General features: G+C 41.6%; 1 protein-coding gene across 5 annotated transcripts in view; it reads right to left on the reverse strand.

The window, feature by feature from the left end:
- LOC141131572 (uncharacterized) overlaps positions 1–23,972 on the reverse strand; it is a 101,643-nt gene that overhangs the window by 35,189 nt on the left and 42,482 nt on the right. For 4 of the 5 annotated variants that reach the window (XM_073618992.1, XM_073618993.1, XM_073618998.1 and 1 more), the window contains 10 exons: positions 21,687–21,771; positions 18,884–18,948; positions 14,940–15,003; positions 14,332–14,472; positions 9,108–9,157; positions 8,762–8,870; positions 8,402–8,443; positions 7,614–7,745; positions 3,490–3,563; positions 271–355 (listed from right to left, as the gene is read on the reverse strand). In XM_073618992.1, coding sequence (XP_073475093.1) covers positions 271–355; positions 3,490–3,563; positions 7,614–7,745; positions 8,402–8,443; positions 8,762–8,870; positions 9,108–9,157; positions 14,332–14,472; positions 14,940–15,003; positions 18,884–18,948; positions 21,687–21,771 — 847 coding nt within the window. The remainder of the gene's footprint in view (positions 1–270; positions 356–3,489; positions 3,564–7,613; positions 7,746–8,401; positions 8,444–8,761; positions 8,871–9,107; positions 9,158–14,331; positions 14,473–14,939; positions 15,004–18,883; positions 18,949–21,686; positions 21,772–23,972) is intronic. The other variant, XM_073618994.1, reaches the window with a different exon arrangement.

Consider the following 23,972-nt stretch of genomic DNA (forward strand, 5'->3'; position numbering starts at 1 on the left):
AACACTCCCTTCCTGAGTGTCTCCAAGTGCATCCAAGCGGCTCCAAATGTTTTCGAGTGTCTCTGGCGCCCCCCACCTCTGGCCATGTGCGGTACTGCATACAATAGCAGTCACTGTGGAACAAATTATCTGAGTTTTCAGTGACTCCTATGGGGAAACTCGCTTTGATATATGAGTGCTTTGGATTACAAGCATTCTTCTGGAACGAATTATGCTCGTAATCCAAGGTACCACTGTATGCTTGATTTACTGCCTGTAAACAAAGAATACCTTTAATTCCAAGGAAGACCTCTCAATATCCATCTCTGTTTTCTCCATCTCCCTAATTTGCTGCAGATGCTTTATTGACTGTTCCCTACATAAGAAAGAATGAACAAGCTGTGCTTATCAGCTAATACATCATTAAAGCTCTCACTGCAAAAAGGTCAAAAATAAAAAAATGATTCATCAGCCTTTTACTATAGTTACTGTATATTTTATTAATGAATAATAGATGAAAGTGACATAGTGACATAATAGATGAAATGTACATGCTTCAGTCAGTACTGTATATTATTGCTGTCTGTGTCCCCATAAGAGAGATTTCTATTTGCTCAGATGGTACATGTCTGGCAGAACAGAAAGGAGGGGATATCTCCTCTGTTCAAATCTGACACAAAAGTCTTTTTAATAGGGACAAACAGTTTCCACTCCAATCCCCCCCATACAGTTTTTTGAGGTTTAAAGGAGAAGTATAGCCAAAGCTATTTTGGATATACACTCACCAGCCACTTTATTAGGTACACCTTGCTAGCATCCGGCTTGACCCCCTTTTGCCTTCAGAACCGCCTTAATTTTTCATGGCATAAATTCAACAAGGTGTTGGAAACATTCCTCAGAGATTTTTGTCCATATTGACATGATAGCATCATGCGGTTGCTGAAGATTTGCCAACTGCACATCCATGATGCGAGTCTCCCGTTCCACCACATCCCAAAGGTGCTCTATTGGTTTGAGATCTGGTGAGTGTGGAGGCCATTGGAGTACAGAGACCTCATTGTTATCTTCAAGAAACCAGCGGTGAGATGATTTGAGCTTTGTGACATGGTGCATTATCCTGCTGGAAGGAGCCATCAGAAGATGTGTACACTGTAGTCATAAAGGGATGGACATGGTCAGCAACAATACTCAGGTAGGCCGCGGTGTTTAAATAATGCTCAATTGGTACTAAGGGGCCCAAAGTGTGCCAAGAAAATATCCCCCATGTCATTACACCACCAGCCTGAACCATTGATATAAGGCAGGATGGATCCATACTTTTTATGTTGTTTACGTCAAATTCTAACCCTACCATCTGAATGTTGCAGCTGAAATCGAGACTCATCAGACCAGGCAACGTTTTTCCAATCTTCTATTGTCCAATTTTGGTGAGCCTGTGCGAATTGTAGCCGCAGCTTCCTGTTCTTAGCTGACAGGAGTGGCACCCGATGTGGTCTTCTGCTGCTGTAGCCCATCAGCTTCAAGGTTCAATGTGATTTTCATTCAGAGATGGTATTCTGCATACCTTGGCTGTAACGAGTGGTTATTTGAGTTACTGTTGCCTTTCTATCATCTGGATCCACACAACTGCTGCTAACTGGATATTTTCTCATTTTAAGACCATTCTCTATAAACCCTAGAGATGGTTGTGCGTGAAAATCCCAGTAGATCAGCACTTATTGAAATACTCAGACCAGCCCATCTGGCACCAACAACCATACCACGTTCAAAGTCACTTAAATCCCCTTTCTTCCCCATTCTGATGCTCGGTTTGAACTTCAGCAAGTCATCTTCACCACATTTAAATGGCTAAATGCATTGAGTTGCTGTCATATGATTGGCTGATTAGCAATTTGTGTTACCAAGCAATTGAACAAGTGTACCTAATAAAAGGTGGGCGGCGGGTGTACTTCTCCTAGGGATCAAAGCAGTGCAGTTCGTTCTGTGACCCCTTTTTCAGCCAACAGCAGGCTAAAGATCCACCCACATGCCTGGACCGACAGCTGTCTTAGCCTCTTAGCGAGATGGTGAGAGCCAGAACCAGCCGCTCCTGCCCCCTCTGCAGCCCAGTGCTCCAGTGAGCACTGGAGGAGCAGAGCAGAGAGAGCTCTCTGCTTACTGAAGGCTGAGAACGGAGCGATCAGCTGTCTTTGATCGCCTGGTTCTCAGTTTTAGAGCCCAGCAGGGAACAGATGCAGCATAAAATCGATGCTACATCCATTTAGGTGAATGCAATTTTTTTTTTCACAAGTCCATACTTCTCTTAACTTTATGGCTTTATTTGATTCTGTTATGCAGTCTCAGGAATTGGCAGATGGCATGTGAGGTCAAAATATTCACTAGGCAGCAACCATCAGACTTCAGGTGAACCCTGACTCTCAAGACCACGAGTCAGGCTCAGACAAAGTAACTAAAGGTAATTAGGTGGACAAACATAAATCCTTTACATGTACACCTGTCCATTTACTATCATTTAAAGTGGTAATAAACCCAAAAACAAGCATTTATTATTATATTGCAGCTTAGATGTGGTAGCTGCATTAGTTTTCTTTTTTAAGGATTTAGGGGGGTCTATTTATAAAAAAAATTGTTGTAAAAATGTCAGAAACATTTGTGCAAGCTGAACTAAATTTCAGCTAAATAGATTAACTCCAGTATCATCAACTTCATGTTGTGGACAACATTTGGTATAGTTTTCTGAAATACCTCAATGGCAGTCAGGAGATTGAGACAAACCATTTGAAACTGACAGGGTTGCTTACAATGGTTAACTTTTATTAATTTATTCAGAAGGAAAAAATCTGTTGCTGTAACTGCTTGAAAAGTGTTGGCAGGTGTTTATTTTTGCATTCTTAGTCAAGTCTCTCTATATATGCAAGTGCATCTAAAACAAGCCATAGATAATGCAATTTTCTTTCCTGTAACCACGGGTCTCAGGAAAGAAAATCGTTTAATTCCCCGATCAACACTGCCTGATGAGTGCTATTGTGTTGTGCCCATGGGAAGCCTTCCCTGCTGGTAGAACACAATGATTACTGCTGGTCGGCTATAACCACCGGCAGTAATCGCATGTAAAAAATCTGCCAGGCCGGATGTACTGAAGTCGACCGATGGTTTGACTTCAGTACAACTAGCCTGCTCATACATGGATTTGATCCATATATGGTCGTTACACTACCCTCTCTCCAGATTGACAATGCTGCTGTCCGAAGGTGGCTCCGTTGTCCCTCCATTCAAAGTGGATACACCCTAAGACAGGAAGCATGCTACTGGCCAGATCACTGGGTGAAAATAAAGAAAAAAAAAACAAAAAATAAATAAAAAAATGCAGCCACCACATTTATTGGTAGGCTGCAATATATTCATTTTGTTTTTGGGTTTAATACAGCTTTAAAACTGAAATACTTAAAATCTTGCATAAGTCAAATTGGGTCTCGTTCTCTTTAAATTACAAAGATTTGAGCAACTTACTTTTCCTCTGTTTGTTTCTGTAGAGAGGTGACAAGCTGCTCCAATCTGACCCTTTCAGTGCTGCATTCTGTGTACTATTAGGAAAAAAAGAGCATAGACCATCATTTACCTAGAAAATCACCTTTCTAGCCAGATAAATAATCAAATGTATATATTGACAGATTTTGTATTGCTTTTCAATATTAGCTATGTGGGATCCACTGGTCACTTCTTAAAGTGGAACATTAGTCAGAAAACGAAGTCCTGCTGGATCACTTTCGGGTGGCCCCTTTTGCAGGTATAGCTATGTAAAACATTAAAAATAAGAGCCTATACTGTTTAAAATCCAGTAATGCACCCTGCTCTGTGCATGCTCAGTTGCTCTCGTCTGTTAGCTCTGTGTCTAAAATCAGAGATACTAGAGCAGTGATGGCGAACCTTGGCACTCCAGATGTTTTGGAACTACATTTCCCATGATGCTCAACTACACTGCAGAGTGCATGAGCATCATGGGAAATGTAGTTCCAAAACATCAGGGGTGCCAAGGTTAGCCATCACTGTACTAGAGGCTGATCTGCTGGCAGACTAAAGATTTTCTGCTGCTCAGGGGCTCTGGGCTTCAGCAAAATGGCAGCCACCAGCAAGAAGAAACGGGAGTATAGCTGGAAGCAACTTACAGCACACAATTTTCATAGCATAATTATTAAGTTGGATGTAAACCCGATTCATTAAATAGTAGTGTTTTCCTATCTCTCTTCAAAGCACTATGTCCCGTAGCTGTCTCCTGCTCCGTTCTTCTGTTATCAGCCTGATAAATTCTCACAAGTTATCGGTCGACTGAGATAAAACCAGCCTGAGTTTTGTTACATAGTTACATAGTCAGGTTGAAAAAAGACACAAGTCCATCTAGTTAAACCATAAAAATAAATAAAAAATAATATCAAACAATCCCATATACCCAATCCCATATACACAAACCTACACCCACAGTTGATCCAGAGGAAGGCAAAAAACCCCAGCAAAGCATGCTCCAATTTGCTACAGCAGGGGAAAAAAGAGGCAATCGGATTTTCCCTGGATAAACTTTACCTATAAATGTTAGTACCCCGTTATATTATGTGCACTTAGGAAAGAATCCAGGCCTTTCTTAAAGCAATCTACTGAGCTGGCCAGAACCACCTCTGGAGGGAGTCTATTCCACATTTTCACAACTCTCACTGTGAAGAAACCTGTCCGTATTTGAAGATGAAATCTCTTTTCCTCTAGGTGTAAAGAGTGCCCCCTTGTCCTCTGTGATGACCCTAAAGTGAATAACTCAACACCAAGTTCACTATATGGACCCCTTTTATATTTGTACATGCTGATCATATCCCCCCTTAATATCTTTTTCTTAAGAGTGAATAAATTCAGTTCCTCTAATCTTTCCTCATAGCTGAGTTCCTCCATGCCTCTTATCAGTTTGGTTGCCCTTCTCTGCACTTTCTCCAGTTCCTCGATATCCTTTTTGAGAACTGGTGCCCGAAACTGAACTGCATATTCCAGATGAGGTCTTACTAATGATTTGTACAGGGGCAAAATGATATATCTCTCTCTCTGGAGTCCACACCTCTCTTAATACAAGAAAGGACTTTGCTGGCTTTGGAAATCGCAGCTTGGCATTGCATGTTATTATTGAGCTTATGATCTACCAAAACCCCCAGATCCTTCTCCACTATGGTTCCCGCCAGTTGTACTCCCCCTAGTATGTATGATGCATGCATATTCTTAGCCCCCAAGTGCATAACTTTACATTTCTCAACATTAAACCTCATCTGCCACTTAGTCGCCCAATTAGACAGTGCATTGAGGTTGGCTTGTAAATTGGAGACATCCTGTAAGGACCTTATTCCACTGCATAGCTTGGTGTCATCTGCAAAGACTGAAATGGTACTTTTAATCCCAGACTTTATATCATTTATAAAGATATTAAAAAGTAAGGGTCCCAACACTGAACCTTGGGGTACACCACTGATAACCTTAGACCATTCAGAGTAAGAATCATTAACCACTACTCTCTGAATTCTGTCTTTTAGCCAGTTTTCTATCCATTTACAAATTGATCTTTCCAAGCCTGTAGACTTTACCTTACACATTAGCCGTGTGTGGGGAACTGTCAAACGCTTTTGCAAAATCCAAGTATACCACGTCCACAGCCACCCCTCTGCCCAAGGTTTTACTTACCTCTTCATAAAAATAAATCGGATTTGTTTGACAACTTCTGTCTTTCATGAATCCATGTAGTCTGTTGCTTAATCACTTGCCGATTGCTGCACGCCGATATACGTCGGCACAATGGCAGCGGTGTGCAAATGGGCATACCTGTATGCCCCCTTTAATTGTCGCGGCTAGTGGGCGCGTGCCAACTGCGTACAGCGTGACCAAGCCTGCGATCATGTCATGGAGCCACAGAATGGGGAAGTGCCTATGTAAACAAGGAATTTCCCCGTTCTGCCTTGTGACATGACAGAGATCACTGCTCCCGGTCATCGGGAGCAGTGATCGCTGTCATGTCAGTGGCAGCCCATCCCCCCCACAGTTAGAATCACTCCCTAGGACACACTTAACCCCTTCATCGCCCCCTAGTGGTTAACCCCTTCCCTGCCAGTGTCATTTATACTGTAATCAGTGCATTTTTATAGCACTGGTCGCTGTATAAATGACAATGGTCCCCAAATAGTGTCAAACGTGTCTGATGTGTCAACCATAATGTTGCAGTCACAATGAAAATTGCAGATCGCCGCCATTACTAATAAAAAAAAAAAATAATAATAAAAATGCCATAAAACTATTTGTAGATGCTATAACTTTTGCGCAAACCAATCAATATATGCTTATTACGTTTTTATTTTACCAAAAATATGTAGAAGAATATGTATCGGTCTAAACTGAGGAAAATAATAGTTTTTTTTATATATTTTTGGGGGATCTTTATTATAGCAAAAAGTAAAAAATATTGTGTTTTTAAAAAATTGTCACTCTTTTTTTGTTTATAGCGCAAAAAATAAAAACCGTAGAGGATACCACCAAAAGAAAGCTCTATTTGTGTGAAAAAAAGGACGTCAATTTTGTTTTGGTGCAACATCGACCACACAATTGTCAGTTAAAGCGACGCAGTGCCGAATTGCAAAAAGTGCTCTGGTCAGGAAGGGGGTAAAAATCTTCCGGGGCTGAAGCGGTTAAAATATTTTTTTCCAGCAAGAACTCATGTATGTGGTCTTTTATTAAACTCTCCAGTATCTTCTCGACTATAGAAGTTAAACAGGTCTATAGTTACTTGGTAAAGACTTTGTTAAATACAGGCACCATATTGGCCCTACACCAATCCAGTGGTATTATTCCTGTCATTTATGAGTCCCTAAAAATTAGATACAATGGCTTTGAAATGATAGAGCTCAATTCTTTTAGGATCCGTGGGTGGATGGTTTTGTGTTGGGGAGGATGCTATAAATAGATTAGCAGAGTGCTGAACTATTCGGCAAACAGTTCTGAAAGTTTCTACCTATGAGGAGAGGGGGTGTGTGCCTTTCCTCCAATCAGCTGTCTTGGTTGTATGCCCAGGCTTCACTGCAGTGCTGAACAGGAAGAGAAAATCTCCTAACACAATCTGAATTTGCCAAAGAATATAGAAAGCTGAAGACAGCAGATATGCATGTAAAACTTATGTAGGAGGATTTGTTTCATCCCTGTGTATCATCTGAGGCTGTTCACTTCACTGGGTATATGTGAGGGTTCGCATCCACTTTCATTTGGAATGAATGTTCCTTGCTATAGAACATTATTTTTTTATAAAATTGTTATGGGTAAAATTCCACTTTAAGTAACAATGAGATCTTGATATTCCATTCACTTTTCATGCTTTCCTAGCTTACTATCAGTACGGCATGGTTTTTACATTTAGTTAATAACATTTTGCTCAGACCAAGCTTGTGTTTCTGGTTTGTGCCAACTGATTGGGTATTCTATAAAACCCAAAATATACCCATTGCCAGTCAACGGTCTGTCTTAACATTTTCTGACCATGCTAAACTAATTAAATGCAAAACTTGATGTTTCATTGTCATCAAATCACTTATCAGGTTAAAAATTAGTGTGTATTTTTTTCATACCTGGTCCCTAGCAGATTCCAGTTCTTGATACTGCTCTTCTAGTTCTGTGTCCTTTGACTTTAACATATCCCAAACCTTCTGTAGCTCTTCTTTAACCAGAACTAATTCAGAATCCACTTCCTCCAAGGACGTCTGAACAGAACACAGTCAAACATCAACAACATTGCCTAGATAAGAATTCCATTACTTAATCCACAAAAAAGTAAAGGTAGCATATGTGGAAGACAGCAAAACAGAACATTAAACAAAGTTCTGTAGATAATGTTCTAACTTAAAATATATTTTGTTCTAATAACTCCCATACATACTTATCTTATCGTATCTTATCACCATTATGTATCTTATTGTGAATCATAGCAGTACACTAATTTATGAAAGGACTGTTGACTACAGGATGTATAGAAAATGTCCAACCCAGTAGGTTAAGCTTCTGTTTAATGCCAGTGTCTAAGCGTTACCTTTCACATCAATTTCTGCATTATTTCTGTTTCTGATTAACATCCAACCTTGGAAAAGAGCAATATATTACAGAAAAAAATGGTTTATGTATACAGGGCGCTATATGTAGTATAGTCCCGTACATCACACTGATATAATGTTCCAATGTAAAAAGCTTCCATGTGGAATTTGTACAACTTTCCTCCTATAGCTGACATGTTTGTACAGTAGGATGAAACAACAATAAATCCAGGCTACAAACTCATTTGTATGGTTAAATGTAAATATCATATCTGATCAAATATCTTAAGGCAGACCGATTTGCATCATTGTTTTTTATTCACATTCACCTTGATGTCTCCAGGCTTCTTACAGTTCAGATCTTCCAACTCCTAAATGTAGGTAGAGATCATATGTTTAGTAATCATTGTAGTTATAAGTAGACAATGTCAGAAAACGAATCATTAAGTTAAATTATTAATACATTAAAAAAACAAGTAGCAGTTACAATATTAAAGATTTAAAAATGATAATAACACTAGCATAGTAAAAGATATAAAATATAATAGAATTCTGAGTAATAATCAAAACTAAATCTGAACCCTAGAAGCATAGAAGGTGCCCAGAGGAGCTGCTTTTAGATTCCCCATATGAACTTGATCTTACATTAACTCATTTGCAAAGCAAACTTGAGATGGCTAGTTTCTCACCTCTTTCAGGGTAAATATCAATTCATCTTTTTGCTTCTTTGTTTCTTTTTCCTTTTCCAATTGCTGCTGTAGGTTCTGTATTTCTGCCCTGACATCACCCACACTCAACCTAAGAGATAACACATCTTATTCACCATAGGGTATGTCTTCTCCAGATCCATTTAATTAAGTTTTCAGTGTCTTGTTAGTATAATTGGTTGCATAACTGAGCTTAAAAGTATAACTTATATTATTACACTCTTTTACTATATAACCTTAAAAAAAGAGGAGTCATTACGCAATAATGCAGTAATAGTAGTAACATTTAATGATTACATCAGGTTTTACCAGTTACTAACGTACATACCCCTTTGAAAGGTCCACAGAATTTTGGCTCCCCACACCACTAAGCAAATCCTAAAAAACAAATATATATATTATATACGTACAATATACGCATCAATATACATTACATAACACAATATACCAAAGATGAACAACAGGCTATGAAAGCAGCTGCAATTCTAAAGTATTTAGGTAAAGGACAGATTCTTATTTTATCCAAAACAGTGACTATTCAAATACTACCTACCCAAGCAGCATATTCCTTTTTACTCTTCTTCCACTATGTAAAAACATTTGCTTTAATAAGTGTTAAAAAAGTGTACTTCCATTTTTGTGGCCAAACTGGGAAAACATATACTTCATATTTGTTGCATGTCCCCATTCACATAGAAAAACTTTTTAAAAAATGCAGCTTTTCTGTTCTTTAGAGAACCCACCTCTTTACTTTCCCTCCCATCTTGGACCTCTATTATTACCACCACATACCTCTTGAGGTGTATCCTTGCATAATACTTTTACCCTCTACTTGTCCTACTTCTACCTCATCCCCCCTCCCTTTGCCCCTCTCCCTTGTGTCTTCACTCTTACCCCAAGAACAGCCTCTACCGTATCCCCTGCTAAAGTTTAATTTTAAACTTCTCTCTCTTAATATCAAGGCTCTACAGGTGTGCCATGCTACTTCACTCCCTCCACAGTGTGAAAGCCCACTTTGTTTTCCTGCACGAAATCCACTTCCGCTTGGACAGGATCCTTAACTTGACAGATCGGAACTACCCTCTGGGCTACCACGAAACCTCAGCTGACACCAGATCTAAAGGTGTGAGCACTGTGATCTCTAAACATGTCCTTTGGAAATTTCAGGAGCAATGGTGTGATGGAGAGGGCAGAACATTTTTTGCAAACGATTACATGGCCTCTCAACAGGTCACCTCAGCAATGGTTTATGTCGTCAAAACAGATCAGGCCTCCTTCCTGATCCACATGCTAGAGCACTTACAGGAGTTCACTGAGGGGATTCCCATACTGGAGAGAGATTTTAATTTTATCCCCAAGCCGTTGCTCGACGCATCTCACCACTCCTCCTCTCTATCCCACTCTACACTACGCAAATTAAAACCCCTCTTCCACCAGTTTTTGCTGTGCTGTGATGTGTGGAGGATCCTTCATACTTCCACTAGGTACTACTACACATTTTATTCTCATACACATTGACTTCTTATCAGTGAAACACAGGGATCTGCCCTTCCTCCCCTCTTCATCCATCAATAATTTCACAATCTCTGATCACGCCCCTGTTTCCCTGGGACTCCAGCTCCTTTTGGCACATGCTACCAAGAGGCACTGGTGCCTAACTAAAGTCTTATTATTATTACTGCATACTTTGACAAACACACCAAATACCAACCCACTTGTTACCTGGATGGGACACAAACCTTTTATTCGAAATATATTGATAAGCCATGGTTCTAAACTGAAGAAAGCTAAAACAGTTCAGATACATAAGCTTTTAGCCGATAGTTAAACACTCAAACTCCCCCACAAGCGTATGCTTTCAGAAGAGGTAGGAACTAGATTGCTACGGGCCAGAGATTCCATGAGAACTTTGTATATGAAAAAAACGAAAGCCGACTTGACACAATGCCATCGCACTTTTTGAACTTGTACAACTTCCCCATTCCAGCCGGGCGTTCTTCTGACATGGCTCAAGATTCACTCCTATATTTCTACCTCAGGTCTCCCTAAATTGACACTGGAGTTCAGACCCAACTAGAAACCCCCTAACTTCAGAAGGACTTGCATAGGCTATCTTGGATGCTAAGTCAAATTCAGTATTTTAAACTTCTACAGGATCATATACTGTAGCTAGAACTTCATTTTCCAGATTTAATTCACTTCAACCAGAACGTCCCCTTCTCTTAGATATACTAGGTCCTCACGTCACTGTCCTCCTAAAAGAAGGCAAGGACCCTAACATATGCTCCAGCTACAAGCCAATCTCTCTGTTGACCTAAAACTTTATTCTAAACTTTATTTTAGCATCCTGGCTCTTTATCCATTTCTGTGATTAATACATCCAGTCCAGGTGGGTTTCATATTATCTAGGGAAGCTTGGAATACCACCACAAAAGCCCTATTATCCACTTGGCTCGGTCAAGAAGTCTTCACCTTACGCTGGTGTCTACTGATATTGTAGAAGGCCTTCGCCCGAGTCGAATGGACCTTTAAGGAGTAGGGCCTCAGCATTAGCCTAGGCAAACTCATGTTGTCCCATATCATGGCCCTGTATTCTTTCCCATCTGCCTGTGATAAGGCAGTTTGCATATTTCAGACTACTTTCTCAAAAACAATGGACCCCACCAAGGGTGCCCCTTCTCACTGTTAATCTTCATTCTTATGCTTGAACCCTTCTTATGTAAAATCAGGGCAAATGTTGACATTAAAGAATAGGTCGAAAGCATCATAAAGTTGCAGCATATGCAGATGACCTTCTCTTTTTTATCATTAGATCCACAGTATTCTTACCCAGTCTCATGAAGGAACTCCAAACTTACAGGAGAATATCAGGTGCCTTCAAGAAGCATTCTCATTTAAATGGGCCACTTTTGCCATTAAATACATAGGGGTATTCCTTACAGAAAATCCTTCATACCTTTTCATCTTACATTTTCCAAAAAAGTAAGAATATGTTAAGACCTTAATTGTTGGTTATTGGGAACTTTTCCCTGAATCAGACGATGCAATATTATTCAAATGAACATCCCCCCAGGATTTTTTATTTACTCCAGATACAGCATTCTGTGTCATTAAGAGTACAGAGGAAGCCTTCTGTTGATGGTGGTTCTATTGGTGTAAATTTACATTTACAGGAGAATATATCTACTGTCCGGTGCTCTCCCGAATCCAGGACACTTCAAACTATGTACCCTCCCAATCTTTGTGAGGTTTGGACCCATGTCTCCTAACACCCCCTTTCCCTGCTTATCTCCCCCTTCATACTGCACAAGCCTTTTATTCCCTACCCCTTGTTTTTTTCTCTTCCAATTATACTAACGTAGCCTTTCTCAAGTGGGGTGCTACAGCTTCCTGTGGTGCGTTCTGAGATTGTCAGGGGTGCTGCGGCACCCTGGTTGAGAAATTGCTCTGCACATTACAGTTGGCTCTCACTCTGCTGATGGTTTGCAGCTCTGCTGGTCTCAGCCCCGTATAGTATATTGTTTGTGTGTGTGTGTATGTACAGTGGTAGGTGTGTATGCGTGTATATGTATGTATGTACGTTTGTATGTGTATGTATGTGTGTGTATGTTTGTATGTAAGTATTGTATCTCTATATGGATGTATGTAAGGCATAAGGCCAATGTGGTGCCTAAATTTAAGAAGGGATCAAAGACAATGCACCCATCCATTGTGCACTGCACATAGTGTAGCACCTATACAGTGCACACTGCACGTCTCACTGCAACCATCCAGTGTGCTCTATACCCATGCGGTGTGCACAGCATGTAACAATGCACCCATCCAGTGCACATTGCTTTACACCCGTCCAGGGAGCACTGCATGTTGCACTTTGCCCACACGGTGCACACTGCATGTCACATTGCGCCCATCCAGTACGCAGTGCTGTTCATGCTGCGTCCATCCAGAGCTCACTGCAGGTCACGTTGCATCTATTTAGTGCGCACTACACCAGTCCAGTATGCACTGTGTAAATCCAGTGCGCACGGTAACCATCCAGTGCTCACTGCATGAAACACTGCACCCGGCCAATGCACAATGCACATCACACTGCGCCCATCCAGCGCACACTGCATGATGCATTGCACAAATCTGGTGCACACTCACACATCAAACTGTACCCATCCAGTGTACACATCGTGTTGCACCTATACAGTGCACACTGCATGTTTGACTGCACCGCCCTGGGGTGCATTGCATGTCACACTGCACCCGTCAAGTGCACATAGCATGTCACACTGCATCCATCCAGTGTGAGCTACACCCATCAAGTATGCACTGCACATAGCTCTAAACTCACCCAGTGCACACTGCATGTTGCACTGTGCCCATCTATTGAACACTGCACGTCACACTGCACCCATCCAGCACTCACTGCATGTCACACTGCACCCATCCAATGTGCACTGTGCAAATCCAGTGCACACTGCTTGTTGCACTGCACCATCCCGGGGTGCACTGCATGTCACGCTGCTCCTGTCCAATGTACACTGCATTCATCCAGTGTGCTCTACACTAATACGTTATGTGCACAGCATGTCACATTGCACCCATCGAGTGCATGTTGCACTACACCCATCCAATGCGCACTGCATGTAGCGCTGTGTCCAGTGTACACTGCACATCAAACTGCACACACCCAGTGCTCACTGCACGTCACACTGCTCTGACCCAGTGCTCGCTGCACGGTAAACTGCATCCATCCAAAGCACACTGCACCAGTCCAGTGTGCACTGCGCAAAACCAGTATGCACTGCAGCCATCCAGTGCACACTGCATGCCACACTGCACCCAGCCAATGCACACTGCATATCACACTGCGCCCATACAGCGCTCACTGCACAACGTATTATCCCCTTCCAGTGCACACTGCACATCACACTGCACCTCATCATTTGCACACTGCACCCATCCAGTGTGCACTACACGTTGTACTGCAGCCATCCAGTGCAAACTGCAGCCCATCCAGGGTTCATTGCACCCAGTTTGCACTCTAGGGTGCACTACATTGATCCAATGTGCACTGCACTCACACATCACACTGCACCTATGCATTGTGCACTGCATGTAACACTGCCTCCAACCAGCACGCACTGCACCAATCCAATGCGCATTGCACCAATCCAGTGCACACTGTACGATGCACTGCACCTATCCAGTGAGCACTGAACACCACACTGTGCTGATCCAGTGCGCACTGCACTAGTCTAATGTGCGCTGCGCAAATCAAGTGCACACTGCAACCGTCCAGTTCTCACTGCATGTCACACTGCACCAGGCTATTGTGCAAGGTACACCACACTGTGCCCATCCAGCGTTCACTGCACTATGCACTGCACCCATTCAGTGCACACTGCAACAGTCCAGTGCGCACTGCAACCATCCAGTTCACGTCAAACTGCATCCAGCCAGTGTTCACTCCATATAACACTGTGCCCTTCCAGTGTGCACTGTGCAAATCCAGTGCACCCCACCCAGTTTTTAGATGTTGAATAAAGCTTTTGGATCTGTACCTGGCTGTTCCTTTCTTCTGACAGTTTGGACTCCAGTTCTCCTACTCTATTTTGTAGCAGTTCCCGACGGTTTCTCTCCAGTTCCAGCTGCTGCCTACAGGCATCTAGCTCAATTCGAAGGACTGATCCATTGTCGCTCTGCTTAAATAGGTGAAAGGTACAATATCATTGCATTTCTTCATATTCTTACTTACACATATATAATTTAAACCCAAGAAAGGTATTTCAGCTTACAATTGCATGTTACCTAAATTTTGATGAACTTCTAATTTTGACAAAACCAAGTGCTAGTTGACAAGAAGGATCTTAATGGACCATATAACTTCATATATTATAAGAATATCAGGCTCTGGAGGAAAGGCTGTAACTAAGGCTTTAATATACAATGTTTTGTTTGTACCACATACATTTTATATTACATGCAACAAATCAACCACTGCAGCAGTACAGCCTCTGATTTACTCATAGCTTTCTCCAACTGCATACACTTGGTCTTTCCATTGCATACACTCACTTTATGATTACATTGTGATTTTAAATTGAATTTAGCAAATGAGTTAGCTTGATGTTAAAATATACAGCCATAAAGTATACAACAGAGAGCTTACCTTTAGTTTTCTCATCTCTAATTCTTTATCTGACTTTTCCCTCTCCAGTACTTTTATCTTTTCACTGTGGAGATAATGTGACATAAGTAATCCTATCACTTATTCATCTATAAACAGGTTCTACATTCCAAGACACAAACAGAGAATAAAAATTTCAGGAGGGCAGACCTGGGTGTGCCAATTACAATACAGTGAGACTGGGCACTATTCATTGCCATGCCACATACCATCTGCAATGTTCTACTAAAGTTATATATAGGTGGATATTATTGTACTAAAAATGTAACATAATAAAATTTGCAAAAAAAAAAAAAGAAGAGAAAAACCATCATGGTGTGAGGGTGACCGCAGATAATATTAATATTTGCTTGCATAGTGCCTTCATGATTTGAAGTGTTATACAGTTAACCCTGTACCATTCAAAGCAATTTCTGTTCAATGGGGCCTACACACATACACACACACACTGTATATATACAGTATCTCACAAAAGTGAGTACACCCCTCACATTTTTGTAAATATTTTATTATATCTTTTCATGTGACAACAATGTAAAGTAGTGAGTGTACAGCTTGTATAACAGTGTAAGTCTGCTGTCCCCTCAAAATAACTCAACACACAGCCATTAATGTCTAAACCGCTGGTAACAAAAGTGAGTACACCCCTAAGTGAAAATGTTCAAATTGGGCCCAAAGTGTCAATATTTTGTGTGCACTGCCTTAATCCTCTTGGGCATGGAGTTCACCAGAGCTTCACAGGTTGCCACTGGAGTCCTCTTCCACTCCTCCATGACGACATCACAGAGCTGGTGGATGTTAGAGACCTTGCGCTCCTCCACCTTCTGTTTGAGGATGCTCCACAGATGCTCAATAGGGTTTAGGTATGGAGACATGCTTGGCCAGTCCATCACCTTTACCCTCAGCTTCTTTAGCAAAGTAGTGGTTGACTTGGAGGTGTGTTTGGGGTCGTTATGTTGGAATACTGACCTGCGGCCCAGTATCCGAAAGGAGGGAATCATGCTCTGCTTCAGTATGTCACAGTACATGTTGGCATTCATGGTTCCCTCAATGAACTGTACATAGGTGTGCGCAGCCTATTGCATTAGGGTGTGCACCCTAAAGCTCAAACACACATGCATGTGTGTGTCTACATATATATGACCCCAGCAAATTTATCTCCCTGCCGGCACAGTGAAAGAGAACAGCATAGAAACTTCTTTTATGGCAGAGCCGGTAAGAGGCAGATCTTTCACATGTTCCTGCTGCTACACAGAGCGATAATACTAATGCACATGGGGTGATTAGGGTGTGCCGGGCACACCCGACACACCCTGTGCGCACGCCTATGGAACTGTAGCTCCCCAGTGCTGACAGCAATCATGCAGCCCCAGACCATGACACTCCCACCACCATGCTTGACTGTAGGCAAGACACACTTGTCTTTGTACTCCTCACCTGGTTGCCGCCACACAGGCTTGACACCATCTGAACCAAATTTTATCTTGGTCTCATCAGACCACAGGACATGGTTCCAGTAATCCATGTCCTTAGTCTGCTTGTCTTCAGCAAACTGTTTGCCGGCTTACTTGTGCATCATCTTTAGAAGAGGCTTCCTTCTGGGATGACAGCCATGCAGACCAATTTGATGCAGCGTGTGGCATATGGTCTGAGCACTGACAGGCTGACCCCCCACCCCTTCAACCTCTGCAGCAATGCTGACAGCACTCATACGTCTATTTCCCAAAGACAACCTCTGGATATGATGCTGAGCACGTGCACTCAACTTCTTTGGTCGACCATAGCAAGGCCTGTTCTGAGTGGAACCTGTCCTGTTAAACCGCTGTAGGGTATTGGTCACCATGCTGCAGCTCAGTTTCAGGGTCTTGGCAATCTTACTATACTGTACATACACTGTGTATATATTATATATACAGTAAAACCTTGGATTGCAAGCATAATTCGTTCTGGAAACATGCTTGTAATACAAAGCACTTGTATATCAAAGCAAATTTTCCCATAAGAAATAATGGAAACTCAAATGATTCGTCCCACAACTATTTATTCATAAGTCCTTCCGTTTATAGTCCAAATAAAAAGATTATAGCAATGTGATAGGTTGTGTAACCATAAAATGTTCATCCACAAATGGAAGCCTCCACCAGGGGATTAGAAGCAAAATCCAGCAGGAGCTATAGAGTATAAAAGAGAAGAGAGGCACCTCTAAGTGTAGCAATATGGTTACATTTAATGAAGGTATAACATTTAGCAACTCACATGGTTGATGATTAAAAGAGGCACATCTAAGTATGCAGGCATCCGGGGTTAAGCTACCTAATAGACCATCCCCCACACCACCGGCTCTCAATGCTATCAGTCTGCAATTGTGACCGGGAAGACTACCCTGCAGGAGAGCAAGGTTTGAATTGCTCGTGGAGCGCAGCGTGGAAGAGATGACGTTGATGGCGGTGAGCAGGATGGTCAGCTTTACCCCGGATGCCTGCATGCTTAGATGTGCCTCTTTTAATCATCAAGCATGTGAGTTGCTAAATGTTGTACCTTCATTAAATGTAACCATATTGCTACACTTAGAGGCGCCTCTCTTCTCTTTTATACTCTATAGCTCCTGCTGGATTTTGCTTCTAATCAAGGCATTGCTTACATATCAAGTCAAAATGTATTTAAAAATTTTTCTTGTCTTGCAAAATGCTCTCAAACCAAGTTACTCTCAAACCAAGGTTTTATATCTATATATCAATAACTCACAGTGGAGCTGCTGATTTTTAGCGGGCTGTTACCGTCACCTTTTTTTCCTGTAATTTCACCAGTACCGGGTCTAGGGTCCCGTTGAGTTTATTACCAGACAATGTATACACCAGTCACTTGAGTACTTTTCCAATGCTTTAATGGAATAATGGAATAACTGGAAGAAGTAGCAGGAAAGAGGTAGAAGTAGAGTCGCAGGGAAGATCAAATACCTTTTCTTGGCGTTCTTTGGGGATGAATATATCCTCAGCTCAGGATTAAATCTTTACCCGCCCGGATAGGTCTCTCTCACCAACCTAGCAGCCGGAACGCAGCACGAACAGAAAGTCTCTGCCACAGACTTGGATGAAACAAAACTGTACGATCCTCTGCCACAGGATGTAGTAGTTTTCGATGAACAGCAAACACAGTACCAGAACCTTTAAGCCGACCCGGCAGTACTTGTGCGGTGGAGTAGTTTACGATGCATCCTCCAATCGAGTCACCAGGCCCTTCTTAAGACCAGCCTTGCATGGTCCCTTCCAAGATGGGTCCTCCCCTGGATCATTCCGATTGTCCGGCTTCTTCCCGCAGGACAGACAGCACAGGACCATCCCAGCAACAGCAGGCCCCAGACAGACTTCTGGGTCTACCTGCTCGGCTGCCGCAACGCAACCCTCCAGGCCGGAGGGCCGCGAGCTAGAATGCACTAACACATGCCACTAGGCCAGGAGGGCCACGAGGTAAAGCTCCCAGAAACATGGCGTCTGCCCCATAAATACCCTCTCCCAGAATGCAACCCGGAGGACCACCTCCGCCGAGTTGTCTCCGGGACAGAAGAGCACTCATATGTTTCAGCCTGTTGCTTTCCAACACCGACCCAGAGTGACAAGGACACCCACAGGCAGAGTGTGGAAATGCACACAACACAGCCAAACTGGAACAGAGGCTAATCTAACTGTAAATTAGATCTGAACTATGTACAGCACAGATAATCCACTAAATTTACCTAGAAGCGGTAGATTGGAAAAATCTACCAGCGCTATATATATATATATATATATATATATATATATATATATATATATATATATATATATATATCCTGCCTCAATATATTCAGTTTATGAGAAAGATCTAAGTATGCTTTAGCTGATATTCAGAATTACTCAGGGCCAAAGTGGTTCCAAGTAGTCACTCACTGAGCTTGCTGGAGCTCTTCATATAAGTCTTTTAGTTGAGTTGTCATTCCTTCATTATTTTCTTGCTGCAGAGATAAATGTATAACTTAATCAGTAGAACTACTCTGTACCACTTATTTTTGTTTTAAAATTATACATTAAACAAAAAAGAATAGAAATAAATTCAAATACAACAGCTTTAACTAAGTAACAGGAGTTCTAAGAACAGATTCTGGTTTTTCAACTGCTCTCTCTTTTTCTATTCCTCTCTATTTCTCATTAAAATATTTTTTTATTAGGTATATACATACACAATGGGTTTGATTTACTATAACTGGTGCAGCTGTGCATAGAAACCAATCAGCCTCCAGGGTTTTTTTTTTTTTGTCAAAGCTTAACCACTTCCAGACCACCTGTGCGGTGGGCACACCCGCTGCATGCTGGGGGAGGGCGCGTGCATGGGTCCAGTTAGACTCAATGTCCGCCGGCCACCCGCAATCACACAGAGAGGCAGAACGGGAGTCTGCCTATGTAAACAAGGCGGATCCCCGTTCTGACAGGGCACTACACTGAAATCGGATATTCCTAGTAATTAGGTACAGCGATCTCTGTGTTGTTGCAGTGAGCCCATCTCCCACAGTTAGAACACACATTGAGGGACCACAGTTAACCCTTTGATCGTCCCCTAGTGTTAACCCCTTCCCTGCCAGTGTAATTTATACATTGATCAGTGCATTTTTTTTAGCACTGATCACTGTATTAGTGTCACTGGTCCCCAAAAAGTGTCACTTAGGGTCAGATTTGTCTGCCACAATGTTGCAGTCCCGCTAAAAATCGCAGATCACAGCCACAATTACCAGCAAAAACAATAAAAAAAAATAAAGGTCCCTAAATCTATCCCCTATTTTGTAGGTGCTATAACTTTTGTGCAAACCAATCAATATACAGTAAAACCTTGGATTGCGAGCATAATTTGTTCTGGAAACATACTTGTAATCCAAAGTACTTGTATATCAAAACAAATTTCCCCATAAGAAATAATGGAAACTCAGATGATTCATTCCACAACCATTTATTCATAGGTCTTTCAGTTTATAGTCCATATAAAAAGATTATAGCAATGGAATGGCAGCCACCACAAGGTGATTCAATGCAAAATCCAGCAGGAGCTACAGAGTATAAAAGAGAAGAGAGGCGCCTCTAAGTGTAGCGATATGGTTACTTTTAATGAAGGTACAACATTTACCAACTCACATGGCTGATGATTAAAACAGGCACATCTAAGTAAGCAGGCATCTGGAGTAAAGCTGTCCAGATAGACCGTCCTACACACTGTCAGCTCTCACCACTGTCAGTCGGCAGTCGTGACTGGGACGACTACCCTGCGGTAGAGCAATCTGAAAGCGAGGCTTGAATCACTCATGGAGCGCAGCGTGGAAGGGATGACGTTGATGGCGGTGCGGGGGATGGTCTATGTGGACAGCTTTACCCCAGATGCCTGATGTGCCTGTTTTAAACATCAACCATGTGAGGTGCTAAATGTTGTACCTTCATTAAATGTAACCATATTGCTACACTTAGAGGAGCTTGTCTTCTCTTTTATACACAGCAGTGACATGACGCTACTTGTATATCAAGACATTGCTTGTTTATCAAGTTAAAATGTATTTTAAAATGTTACTTGTCTTGCAAAACGCTCTCAAACCGAGTTACTCTCAAACCAAGGTTTTACTGTACGTTTATTGGGATTTTTTTTACCAAAAATATGTAGAAGAATACATATTGGCCTAAACTCATGAATATATATTTTTATGTTTTTTGGATATGTATTATAGCAATTTTTTTTTCAAGATTGTTGCTCTTTATTTGTTTATAGAACAAAAAATAAAAACGGCAGAGGTGATCAAATATCACCAAAAGAAAGCTCTATTTGTGGGGAAAAAAACCACATCAATTTTGTATGGGTACAACGTCACACGACCGCGCAATTGTCAGTTAAAGCGGCGCAATGCCACATCACAAAAAATTGCCTGGACATTAAGGGGGTAAATGCTTCAGGGCTGAAGTGGTTAATTGAATGAGCTGAAGTTAGAAGCTTATAGGTTTCCATGCACAGCTGCACCAGATTTTGCACTCTCCAGTTTTAGTAAATTGACCCCAATGTGTACAATTATTATAAATGGTTATACATCCAATCACAAGCAAACAGAAACTTCCATAATTATTTAGGTTGTAGAATAGGCACATAGTGGGGTTGATTTTCTAAAACTGGAGAGCGCAGCTATGCATAGTAGCCAAGCCAATCAACTTCTAACTTCAGCTTGTTCACTAAGGCTGCAATCACACCTGACCATTTCATTTTCAGGCAGAAAGTCGCGGGTTTTTACTGCGTTTTTGTTGCAATTTTGTACAGGTTAAAAGGTCACCAATGTAAAAAGCAGAAAAACGCCTGTAATCTGCCTAAATGTACTTTTTTGAGCTTCAGGCATTTTGCTTCAGGTGACAAAACACTCAGATGTGAACAGGTGCCCCTGAAATGAATGGGATTTTGCTTGTTGGGCTTTTTACATGCTTTTTTAGGGCGTTTTATGAGCTGAAAACGCTCGGGGTGTGAATGCAGCCTTAATCTTTGACAAAAAAAAAAAAAAATGGAAGCTCATTGGTTTCTATGCAGAGCTGCACCAGATTTTGCATGCTCCAGTTTTAATAAATCAACCCCACTGTGTCTTGTTTCAAGACTTACTTCATCCTATCCTAATACAAAAGCATATCATGCTGTTTCAAAAGGGTTGAAAAATGAAAAGAAAGCTTATTTTGACCTTACTATTGAGTTTTGAAGGTGCTGTAGGTGACGGCTTTGTTCTACTTCCATTTTTTGCTGGGACAGCTGCCTGTTCTCCTCTTTTAATCTGAACAAAAGTGAGATATTGCATGTACAATTCAGACATATAATATAGCACGTAGTTCTGAACAGGAAAAAAAAATATGTATTTTTATATTTCTGACACAAATACTGTACTATTTGGCTTTTATTTTAATGTATTTATGTATAACCAGAATGTGATCCCTATAAACAATTGATTGGTTCAAGGACCTTATTAAAGTAAAGCTTTCCATACAGGGCTCGATTTCTCACATTCAGTCCCTTGCGAAGTATAACTTAACTTTGCAAAGTGAACATGCTTTACTTCTTTAGTAAATCTACTCCAATGTTTACATGTAAAAGAAGTTCAGGTACAGGGTATTATTCTTAAATAGATAACAACTGATGACAACTAATGTTCTGTAGCATTTGATAACCTTTATGGGTCTACTATAAGAAAAATACCGTGCACGGGTATAATTCATGGTAGGTTACAACAAAGGTGATGTTCTAATACTCAAAAGATATTAGGTAATACAACAAGACAGTGTTCCAAAGCAGAGGAATATATCAATAGCAAAGTGGTTCAAGCGTACGCAATTTTATAGTACGGATTTCTCAGCAGTTTATTTCAAATGTATACATAAACAGAAGTAACTTTGTATTTTGGGAATAGCCATAGGGAGTGAAAAATCTGGTGCAGCTGTGCATGGCAGCCAATAAGCTTTTAACTTCAGCTTGTTTAATTAAAGCGGGTTCCCATTAAAAAAAATTAAAAGTCAGCAGCTACAAATACTGCAGCTGCTGACTTTTAGTCGGACACTTACCTGTCACAGGGTCCAGCGATGCGGGGGATCGAAGCCCCGCTCGTCCCCCCCTCCGCTCAGCGGCACTGGCATTTTAACTGTGGGCGCCCGGCTGTGGCTTCACAGCTTGGCATCCAATGCGCATGCGCGTGCCACGCGCCGTCACTGGCCCTGCAATCATCTGGGACTGGTCACGTGTCCCAGATGATTGACAAGAGGGAGGGTGGAGAGGTGATCTCCCTTCCTGCGCCGAGGGAAGTGACGTCAGGAGCCCAGGCACCAAAGGAGGCAGACTACGAAGGACCCCTTAGCAACAGGCATTTAGAGGTGAGTAAAAAAAATTTTTTCTCCAAATGTTTTTTTTTTTATTTTTTTTTAAGCACTTTACAAATTTTTTTTTTGGGGGGGGGGGGGTAGAACTCCACTTTAGGCTTTGACAAAAAAAGCTGGAAGCTGACAATGCAGAGCTGCACCATATCTTGCACTCTCCAGTTTAAGTAAATCAACCCCATAATATCTCCTAACATCTGGTCAGATCTGCCCAGCAGCTCCAAAAATATCAAGAAAAGAGGGTCTCACAGTTACTTAATATAACGGTTGACAAAGTTTCTCCATCAATTACCTTCACTGTATAAGATATGACAATGTAAAATATGTAATCTTGGTTAATCACTTGCCGAAAGATAGCTACAGCGTGGTCGTCCAGTTCTGGGAGGATGTCTAGTGACGTCCTCCCAGAACCACGCCCCCATCCGCGCCCGCTGTGCACGCATTCGGCATCCTTCGGACACAGCTGACCACAGATTGAGGTAAAGGACCAGGTGTGTCCAATCACAGCTGATCACAATGTAAATACACTTGCCGGTTATCGGCATTGCCTCCTCACACACTGTCACAGCGCAAGGAGAGGGGAGCCGGTAACCTGCAAGTGTGAAAGGGGACATTTACACTGATAATCAGGGCACTGATCATCAGTGTCCTGATTATCAATGCAGCCCCAACAGTGCCCAACAGTGCTGCCCATCAGTGCCCTTCAGTGCTGCCTATTATTGCCAAATCAGTGCCATTTATCAGTGCCCATCAGTACCATTTATCAGTGCAACCTTTTCAGTGCCTCCTTAGAGTGCCCACTGGTGCTTCCTCATCAGTGCTGCCTCATCAGCGTACATCGGTGAAGGAGAAAAAATTGCAAAATGTTATAACAGAAACTGAGAAATTTTTTTTTTTCAAAATTTCCAGTCTTTTTTCCGCATATTTAGTAAAAAATTTAAAACTCAGTGGTGATTAAATACCACCAAAAGAAAGCTCTATTTGTGTGAAAACAAAAATGATAAAAATGTCATATGAGTACAATGTTGCATGACCGTGCAATTGTCATTCAAAGTGTGACAGCGCTGAACGTCTGGGCAGGAAGGGGGTAAAAGTACTTAGTAGGCAAGTG

This window comes from Aquarana catesbeiana, linkage group LG03, assembly GCF_042186555.1.
Source record: "Aquarana catesbeiana isolate 2022-GZ linkage group LG03, ASM4218655v1, whole genome shotgun sequence".
Lineage (NCBI taxonomy): Eukaryota > Metazoa > Chordata > Amphibia > Anura > Ranidae > Aquarana > Aquarana catesbeiana.